The sequence below is a fragment of the Columba livia genome, chromosome 14 (genome assembly GCF_036013475.1).
Source record: "Columba livia isolate bColLiv1 breed racing homer chromosome 14, bColLiv1.pat.W.v2, whole genome shotgun sequence".
Classification (NCBI taxonomy): Eukaryota; Metazoa; Chordata; class Aves; order Columbiformes; family Columbidae; genus Columba; species Columba livia.
This window is the reverse complement of record NC_088615.1, coordinates 229,095-238,867: the sequence shown is the minus strand read 5'-3', so window position 1 is coordinate 238,867 and position 9,773 is coordinate 229,095. Positions and strand designations below refer to the sequence as shown.

At 44.2% G+C, this 9,773-nt stretch overlaps 1 protein-coding gene across 2 annotated transcripts; it reads left to right on the top strand.

The window, feature by feature from the left end:
• Nucleotides 1–643: 643 nt before the first annotated feature.
• CDC23 (cell division cycle 23) lies at nucleotides 644–9,483 on the top strand. 2 transcript variants are annotated; one of them, XM_065029340.1, is made up of 16 exons: nucleotides 644–803; nucleotides 871–943; nucleotides 1,829–1,966; nucleotides 2,222–2,264; nucleotides 2,626–2,731; nucleotides 2,826–2,958; nucleotides 4,163–4,340; nucleotides 4,434–4,531; nucleotides 4,748–4,829; nucleotides 5,403–5,556; nucleotides 5,709–5,828; nucleotides 6,165–6,240; nucleotides 6,570–6,631; nucleotides 7,496–7,574; nucleotides 7,666–7,785; nucleotides 8,670–9,483. In XM_065029340.1, the coding sequence occupies exons 1-16, from the start codon at nucleotides 688–690 to the stop codon at nucleotides 8,838–8,840; spliced, it is 1,749 nt and encodes a 582-aa protein (XP_064885412.1). In that variant the 5' UTR covers nucleotides 644–687; the 3' UTR covers nucleotides 8,841–9,483. The 2 variants fall into 2 exon arrangements, with proteins under 2 accessions (XP_064885412.1, XP_064885413.1); XM_065029341.1 differs by lacking the exon at nucleotides 5,709–5,828.
• Nucleotides 9,484–9,773: the final 290 nt, after the last annotated feature.

Here is a 9,773-nt window from a genome sequence, read left to right as displayed (position 1 = left end):
AATTAAACAAATGAGAGCAAAAATTCAAAATAAAGACCAAATTAGCAGTGAACAAGATTTTCAGTTGCCACTAACTGAGGAAAGCCGCCCCCAAAAGTCTCCTTATGGTACTAACCCTTCCTTAGATGCCTCTGAAAGGCCCTAGATTTCTCTAGGCCTTCTTTCTCTTCGTTCTGTAGTCTCAACAAACACTACCTTCATCGCCTCAGCGTACACATCTGTTAAAGACGGGTAACTATATATCTCGGTGGAAAGGCACAAAGTCCAAACAGTTAATAACCTTCCGACAGCAAGCAAAAAGCGGGTGAAAACTACTTAAAAAGGCAAGGCTCAGAAGAAGGGAAGGACAGCGCCAAGATAAGCAGTTTGGTGCACTGGGAACCCTCATGTTCAGCCTTTCCCAAAGCACCTTGTTTTGCCGTCATTGCCCCTCCCGGCTCCCAGAGGAGACGCGTCCCAGCAGCGGAGGAGAGAGCGGGGCCGAGCGGGGCCGAGCGGGCCCGGCTGAGGCCGCTACCGGTGAGAACGCACGTCCGCCACAACTGGCCAATCAGGCCTCAAGGCTTTAGAGCGCCTGCTGTAATTGGGAGCGAGGCTTCCAGAGCTCATCCAACCAGAAGGCTGCGTCTAGAGAGCGGAAGCGCGCTCAGTGTGCGGCGCTGTGATTGGTGGGAGGCACACGGCGGGATGGCGACCGCGGGGCTGGGGAGCGGCGACTTCTCGGACCTGCGGGAGATCAAGAAGCAGCTGCTGAGCGTGGCGGAGCGGAGCCGCGAGCGGGGCCTGCAGCACAGCGGGAAGTGGTGAGCGCCGCGGCCGGGCCGGCCCCGCGGCCGCCGGGCCTGCGCTCACGGGCCTCTCTCCCCGCAGGGCCTCCGAGCTGGCGTTCGCCCTGGAGCCGCTGCCGCTGAGTGAGCTGCCGCCGCCGCCCGCGCTCACCGAGGTACGGCCGGGGGGGGGGGCCCGGCCGCTGCTGGCGGCGGGGACGCGGCTGTGCCCTGCAGAAGGCGCGGCCGTTCGGCTGGCGGGGTTGCCGGTCCATCTCCCGCGCTGCTGAGCACGAAACAGCGGCCTGCTTGGAAAGGCCGGGCAGGGGCTGCTCTGGGTTCGGGCTGGTGTACGATGCTGTGAAGTTCCCTCCCGTTCCATATTTAACGGAGCTTAGTGTGCTTTCCCAGGTGAAAGCATTCCATTTTACTTGTTGCTGTGCTCTAAATGAGATACTCTGTAAGCAAAATTTGAAATCGTGTTACTTTTTATTTATCCTTACTAAGCCCAAAATTTATTGTCATATCAGTAATTTTGTGCCATTAAACTTTTGCTCCTTGGGACACCAGAGAAACAAGTGTATCCCCATCCCCGCCTCAGCAGGTGTACACTAACACTTTTAGGTATATGCCTGTTTTGTTGAATTACAGGAATGAAAAAGTTAAGTGCATTTCACAACAGCTACCAAGGAAATGTTCGCATTTAAGTTAGGAGTTAATATTGTTTGAGATTAAATTCCTGATTAGGTTTCTTATTTACGGTCATTTCTACTCATTTAACAGCTAGTTTTTGGTCTCTGGTGGCTTGCCACAATTTGTTTTCTGGAAACTCATTGTTTACTCTAAATGTTTCAAACTAGTCTATACTCATTTGAGCACTAGGAATCTGATCCCTGAAGGGAGTGGAGAGGATTTTGTGATTGTACTCAAACCATCTTTGAGGGTGAGTACCTTATATTTTTAGCTTTCAGAGCAGCTTCATAGGTACATTTGTAACTAGGTGAGTTTCCTAAAGCATGTCAGAACTTCGGAGATCTTAAAACTCTTCTGTGTCCCTGCAGGAGGATGCTCGTGATCTGGATGCCTATACGTTAGCCAAGTCTTACTTTGATCTGAAGGAGTATGACAGGGCTGCCTATTTTCTACGGGGCTGCAAGAGCCAGAAAGCCTACTTCTTGTATATGTATTCGAGATACCTGGTAAGACAGAAGGTTCAGTGCCTTTTAGCACTGAACTCCTCTGCATCCCGCCCCTCCCTGGCATACCGTATTTTTTGCCTATTTGTTCCAGATGACCACCTGGAAACCCCAGTTGTGTTTGGGGGGAGGGAGATGAGGTGTTTTCAGAACTGTGATGTTTGTGCAAATTTAGTTTACATGCTGCTGCTAGCATTGCAGCAAACATAAGTAATATGCTACTGTAATGTAATCTTGGTTTTCCTCTCTTTTGGACAGTCGGGGGAGAAGAAGAAGGATGATGAGACAGTGGATAGTTTGGGTAAGTCTCTGGTGTCAAGAAACACAAGACAATATAATGAAACTTCCAATAGTGCCTCTTGATGTAAATCATCTTGGGTGTATGTCTTTCCCCTCAATTTTTGGGTAACAGTGTGTGGTAACATTATTTCTTTAATGCTCTCTCAGTTCATTGGCTTGGTAAAGGTTACAGATTTTCATTTATTAATTCTTCTGTTAAAGCAGGTGATCAGACTAAGTTATTTTCTTTTAAAAAGAGGAAAGTAGTCACAGGCTGGGAAGCATCTAGGTGATGTCAGTGATGATTCTGAATATACCCTACATGTCGTAACTGCCCTGGTACGACTCTTTACTGAAAGCCGTTTGACTTTCTCTTCGTGCAGGACCTCTGGAAAAGGGACAGGTGAAAAATGAAGCTCTCCGGGAATTGAGAGTTGAGCTCAGCAAGAAGCACAAGGCACAGGAACTGGATGGATTTGGCCTTTATCTGTGAGTGTCTGCATGTATTTCTAACATATTCATGTGTATTTGTGTGGATATGCAGGGTTTTAATTTCTGATTAACCTGATAACATTCTTTACAGGTATGGTGTTGTGCTGCGGAAGTTGGACCTGGTGAAAGAAGCAATAGATGTGTTTGTTGAAGCTGCCCATGTCTTACCTTTGCACTGGGGGGCCTGGCTGGAACTTTGCAACTTGATTACAGATAAAGAGATGGTAAAACTTGGGAGATATTAAGATGTGGTAACAAATTCCAGAGTTTAACCTGATTCAGTTGCCCCAAAATTGATGTCGCCTACTACTTTATTCTGTGAGACTCCATCAAGCAAGGCAATCTAAGGTTGTAAAATATGTTGTTAAAGTCTCTTTCTTCAATTGCTTGCCATGCTATAATTTGAGAATCTTTATGCAGGCATGGCTGATTTCTTATCATTCACCCACAAAGCAGTTTAAGAAATGGCTAATTCACATACTCTGAAGTAGTTACCAGCAGGGTTATTGCCTTGTCACATGGAGGAGATTCTCCTAAAATATTACTTTTTTTTTTTTTTTTTTCCTTAATCTGGTACTAGTTCCACGGTTATTCAGCACTTTTGGTGGCCTGAAATGATTTATAGAATCACTGCTTTTAAAACTGAAAGAGTAATGTAGGTGTTCCCTTTGTCAAGTACAAAGCCATGCATAGGATCAAAGAACTGAACTTGTGTATAGAACCGAAAACCCCACATTTTTCTTTATGCATGGGATTTTATGAGACCACTTCTGGAATTCTTCAGTCAGTTCTGGCTGGTGGGATATTTAAAAAAGTAGAGGAGGCACAGAAGAGAGCCTTACTGACTTGTGGAAAAAGGGAAATGCATTTTTGATGAGATTATTTGGATTCTGTTCACTTAGCTCATGAAAAATAGTGATGTGATATTGATGTTGAAACATAAGAAAGTACAGCCTTTCAAAGGACTTCTGAATTTAGTGGAGAAACAAGGCCAGTGGCTGATGCAGAAGCTGGGTGCTGTCAGATTTGAAGACCCATTCTTTACTGACTGACCAAATGAAATGGCTTCAATTCTTCTGCAATTTCAGTAGTCGTGGGAATAGATTGAGTGTGACTAAATAGAATTGTGTGGTCCATTTTGTAGTGCTTTTTACACTGGCTAGCTTAATGGTCCTTTCCTGTTTCAATATTGTCAATTTATAGGTATTATTTAGCCTCTCCTGTTGAAGAACCTGATATTAATTTTTGGTCCTAATACCGCTCTTTTGTAGCTGGTGTTATGGTTTAATAAAGCGATTGCAGGAAAGCCTCCTACCTCAAGACCATCTGCTAAACCATGGGAGGGAAGATAATGGATTCTTTGCCACAGGTGGCTCTTAGAATGCTACTGATTATCATCTCTTCCCCCTCTTCTTTGGTTCTTGCTAGTTGAAGTTCCTGTCCTTGCCAGACACATGGATGAAAGAGTTCTTCCTTGCACACATTTATACAGAGCTGCAGCTGATAGAGGAGGCTCTGCAGAAGTATCAGAGTCTCATTGATGCAGGATTTTCCAAAAGCACTTACATCATCTCTCAGATTGCAGTTGCCTACCACAATATCCGAGGTCAGTGGCACTTACTAACTAGTAGGAATGAGCCTTTTAATGCAAACTTGGCATTTATGGTTCTTGTTCTCCCACCTGCTGTTCTTTCTTCAGATATTGACAAAGCTTTATCCATCTTTAATGAGCTAAGGAAACAAGATCCTTACAGGATAGAAAACATGGACACTTTCTCCAACTTGCTATACGTAAGGGTAAGCACTCTTCCCGTTGCCTGTCCATAATGCTGTATCTGTCGCAGGCATGTTAAGCCCGGCAGAGCAGCTGGTGCTGTCTAGCCTCTCTGAATATAAGCTTTCAGCTTCTACTTCACAGCTCCATGAAATAAATGCAGTTGCTAAATGACTAGGTTTTCTTCGAAATTGTAACATGCTCCTTTTCTCATTGCTTTCATTTCTTTGTTTTGCTAGAGCATGAAGCCTGAGTTGAGCTACCTGGCTCACAATCTCTGTGAGATAGACAAGTATCGTGTTGAGACCTGCTGTGTAATTGGTGAGAGCCAGCTCTTCTACATGATCTTACTATGCTGTCCACAGGCTGTGTGAGGAAACGTTAGAAACAGTTGTGGAAGTGAGCAGCCAGCAAGGCTATCAAAACCACTTGGTGAATGTGGATTCAGGCAGCCTAAAAAGCAGACCAAATGAGAAAGGGTGCCCTTTTCCCGTACTTCTCTCTGAACGAGCGGCTGTAATACTGTCGGTGCACAAAGGAGTTGAAGAAATCACTATGAACACTCGGGTATTTGATAATCCCTTTTATAGTCCTGAAACTCCAATGGAAGTAATTGTGTGTCAGGACCAGGAAATGAATGTTAGAACATGACATAAGTTTCAAGGCCAGCGGGATGGGATCTAAATTGATTGGCACAACTGGAAAAGGAGTGACCAGAACACTGGAGAACAGACTGCTGTTGTTAGCTCTCTCGAGGTTTGAATCAGTTCTGCCTTTAGTAGAACTCTTAAGTTAGGAGGTGGTAGATAATGCCTCTTCCATCTTTTTTTTCCCTACTTCTGTTCTCTGTTTGTTTCTTTTAAATTTATTTAAATATTGTTACTTTTGCTTCAGGGAATTATTATAGCTTGCGTTCCCAGCATGAAAAAGCAGCCCTCTATTTCCAGAGGGCCTTGAAACTGAATCCTCGTTATCTGGGAGCCTGGACACTTATGGGACATGAGTACATGGAAATGAAGAACACATCTGCAGCTATCCAGGCTTATAGGTATCACTCATGTACTGCACAAAATGGTGTTTGAGTTTGCATAAATAAGGACTGAAGTGGTATCTTCTATTTCTTGTTAGTCTTTTGCTGAACTCTGTCTTGGCTTTGATCCTGACTGCTTTCTGACTAGTTCATCTCCTTTTCTTCGACAGGCATGCAATAGAGGTGAACAAAAGAGATTACAGAGCATGGTATGGTTTGGGGCAAACCTATGAAATCCTCAAAATGCCATTTTACTGTCTCTATTACTATCGACGGGCCCACCAACTCAGGTAGAGTTGAGAACAGAGCCATATTTATTGGTCTTCATTCTGACGTGGTAGCGTCTATTAATAGCTAAGGAAAGGGAAAGGAGAAGAACATCAATGCTATGTGATTTGTGCAGTCTTGCTATTCCAAATCCTTTTAGTTTTATTAATTAACTATTAGCAAAGGCTTTGTCAGTTAAATGCTGAGTAATGCTGGTCAGGAGTATAAGTTATGAGTGATGTTTTACGTAAGAAAAGATGACAGACACTGCCAGATGTAGATTTCCACGTTCTTTCCACCCGCCACCCTGAGATCAGCTGGCTGTCCATTATACTATGTTTAGAAATTCTCTTTTACAGACCAAATGATTCTCGTATGCTGGTTGCTCTAGGAGAATGCTATGAGAAACTCAATCAGTTGGTGGAATCTAAAAAGGTAAGTGAGAACTGATATGTGGAGTAAGACATCAGGATGTCTCCTAGGACACTAGGTGGCGTTGCAGTAGAATTAGTAGAATTGTGTTGCTAGTGCTACTGGAAATGCACACAGTGTGGTGTTAGGAGCTTATTGAAATGGTTTCTGTGGCAGTTACAATTGGGGAAGTTCTGCTGCACGGTAACTAGAGCAGCTGATAGAGTTGTCTACCGGTGATATATGCTCCTTTGGTGAAAAACCATGTAGTTTTCTGTTTCAAATTTGCTTGCATGAGTCATGAGCTGGAAGAATTTTTGTGATGTGCTTGACTGACTTTCCTTCCTTGACAGTGCTATTGGAGAGCTTACGCTGTGGGAGATGTGGAGAAAATGGCACTGGTGAAACTAGCAAAGTGAGTGTGTGTTATCACTGAACTGTCAATATTGTGTGAAATGTAACCAGCGCTTTGATCCCTGGTGATAAAATACTAAATGTAAAACAAGTGGAATTGCTGTTAGGTAGCATAACATTTACTACATAGCTCCAAAAGTAATCTTTAGGTCTGTAGTGACTGCGAATTCTGGTGTCCAGCTTTAGCTTTAAGTTTCCCTTAGAATAACTGGAGGGAATCATATGACCTGTGAATCCTGAGGTGATTTGAGCAGGCTGTGCTGGCAACTGTATGTGTTGTATTGAACCTTAAAGCAATCCATGAGGGTGGATGGTGTACAAAATCGTAGCTACATTTCCCTCTTCCCCCCCTGCCCCATCCAGTATATGGTGGTGATATTGGGAAAGGATCAAATGTGAAATAAATGTAAACACTCTGACATCAGCACTAATTTTTGGTGGGAATAAAGTAATACAAAGTAGAAAAAGTGAAGGGGAAGGAAAAGGGCAAGTGAAAGTGGAGCTGCTCTACGAAGACTTTTGGGATGTAGCGGGGGAAGAAGAAGCACTAGAGGAAATAGACAGAATAGGCTGTCAGAGGGCTGTTAAAAGCTTTAAAATGTAGTAGAATAAGCAAAGGTCCCTGCTTGGGTTGTCACTGCTTCTAGCAGTTAGTATCTGACTGGCTCCCTTCCTGGTAACATCAGTGTTCTCAAGCTGGATCATCGCTTTCCATGAGGGGCAGCACACGGTGCATGTCTTGCAAATTCTGAAGAAAAAGACCTGGCCTCAGTGCAGGTCAGGCAAAGTGGGTACTTTCTCATAGCCGAAGGAGGTCTTTGACAGCACAGCCTCGTTCCAGTGGCCCGTTTTTCTCCTTTTCTAGGCTGCACGAACAGCTGAATGAATCTGAACAGGCAGCTCAGTGCTACATCAAATACATCCAGGATATCTATTCCTGTTCGGTAAGATGATGTCTTGGTAATAAAGATAAACGTGGTGTAGAACTACCTTGGAAGGCACTCAGAGATGATGGTTTTCCCTCCCTCACTGTAGGAGTTAGTGGAGCACGTGGAGGTCAGCACTGCCTTCCGTTACCTGGCCCAGTACTACTTCAAGTGTAAGCTCTGGGATGAAGCCTCAGCATGTGCTCAGCAATGCTGTGCATTCAATGACGTGAGTACTTGCACAGTGTTTGGTGTTTCTTTCTGGAGGATCGATGATGTTGATCTCGGCTCCCTTCAGCGTAAAAGGAATCCTTTGTTGAAGGAATGAGGGCTGTCTGCCATGCAGGTCACATCGTGAGTGGTGGTGTTACATACCTGATTACCAGTGCTGCCCACGATTGACTAAAATAATGGCATATGGTGTAGATAGTAAAATTGAACCGTGTCTCAGTGGTGTTCACTAAATAAAATAATTTGAGACTCCATGTGTCAGTCTTAAGGCTGCTGAAAATCTTGGTGGTGAGAAGGTGGTTAAACGCTCACAGACTCCCACGCACTGTGTAGTGATGATACTCAAATGACTTTCTCTCATCTGTGTGTAGACAGTACAGAGGATATTGTATTACTTAGGTTTTGTATGTGACTCTGTACTCTGAGATGTTCTGTATCTGTAATAAGTGGGCAACTTTGGATGTTTAACGTCAGCCTGGTGACAGACACTAGCCAGGAGTGCAAGGTGTTTAGCCTATCCTTAACAAAGCTGTCTGGATCTCTAGAGAACTTGAATTCAGCTTCTTCGAAGCTTCTCCAGTCTACTTGTTGCTGGAATATTCAGCCAGCTTCAGTGGTTGATGGTATCACTGTCTGAAATACCCAAGTGACATGTAAATCTGGTGAGTAAAAGGAGAAAAGACTGGGGGAAAAAAAAAAAAAAAAAGAGAGGCACCTTGATATTTTTAAGTAGCAGAAGAAAAAAGAAATAAGGATGTTATTGTAACTTGCAACCTTACAGAATGACAAACTCCTATAACTTATGCTGTATACATACAGAGTTAGACCATGGAGCCACCCATCCATCGGTACATTGTTTTGTTTTTTACAAATTGTTTGCAGACTAGAGAAGAAGGAAAGGCCCTTCTGCGGCAGATCTTACAGCTTCGCAACCAAGGAGAAACATTATCGACAGATATTGCTGCTCCCGTGTTCCTCCCTGCGTCATTGTCAGCCACCAACACTCCCACACGTCGTGTCTCCCCACTCGATCTGTCTTCTGTAACACCATGAACAATGCTGGTGCTTCTAACCTGTGCATTGAATGTGATGTTGCAGATGGGGCTTGGGACCACTTCTTCATTTCCAGTGGAACTTCTCCATTCACATGAAGGGTAGGAGTTATTGGAAGCCCCAGCTGAAGATGGATGTGCCCCAACAGGCAGAGTGCAGCCTTTGAGAAAGTGCCTATGCTGAGATGTGAGAACCTGCTGCACTTCTCACCAGATTGTTCCAGCCAGAGGGCAGACATCTCCCCGTACACAGGACTGCTCCTAACTGGGGGATTGTGAAGATCTTGTCAGCTTGAGTTAAAACGTATTTGAAGTGTGATTCTGCCCCGTTACCTTTGGTCTTTACTGAACTTCCTTGAATGACCTCTTAGTGGTATCATCGCTGTCTAGATTGGAAACTGTTACCTGCCTGGCTACTTAAGGACTTCTGCTAGTCTTGAACTACACAGGAGCTGTTTCTCTAAAGCCGTAGAGAGAGGCACTTAGATATAGGTGCCATGTCTCTGAAGGATGGAAGGGTCAGAGGAATTCCAAGTAGCCAGAGTGACAACTGTTTGCCATTCTGGCTGTGGATCTGACAAATGTTTTGGCTTTCAGTAGAAAAGCAGCCAGTGGGATAAAACAATTAAAAAACTAATGGTTAACTTGCTGTCCTTGGGCTTCTTTATGGTACAGCTCTCATGTACTGTAGCAAATGAAATTGGATGGACTGTAATGGATCGTTTTGGTGAAGATGGCTTGTCCCTGTTCCCATATCCGGGGGGTAAGGCTAAATGTGACTTTCAAAGATGCATATGTACTACAGACATGACCGTAAATGAACAGATTAACATAAGCAAGAGGACAGTGCCCTTAGATGCCTTTGCTGAGAACAGGAACGAACCATTCCTGTTCCTACTTTCTTGAAGTTTGCTAGGGGAACACATGTGTATGC

Coding starts and splice junctions, on each gene's coding strand:
- CDC23 (XM_065029340.1), top strand. CDS start 688: ATGGCGACCGCGGGGCTGGGGAGCGGCGACTTCTCGGACCTGCGGGAG. Junction 4,532..4,747: donor CCAACTTGCTATACGTAAGG/GTAAGCACTCTT, acceptor TTGTTTTGCTAG/AGCATGAAGCCTGAGTTGAG. Junction 5,557..5,708: donor GCAGCTATCCAGGCTTATAG/GTATCACTCATG, acceptor TTTCTTCGACAG/GCATGCAATAGAGGTGAACA.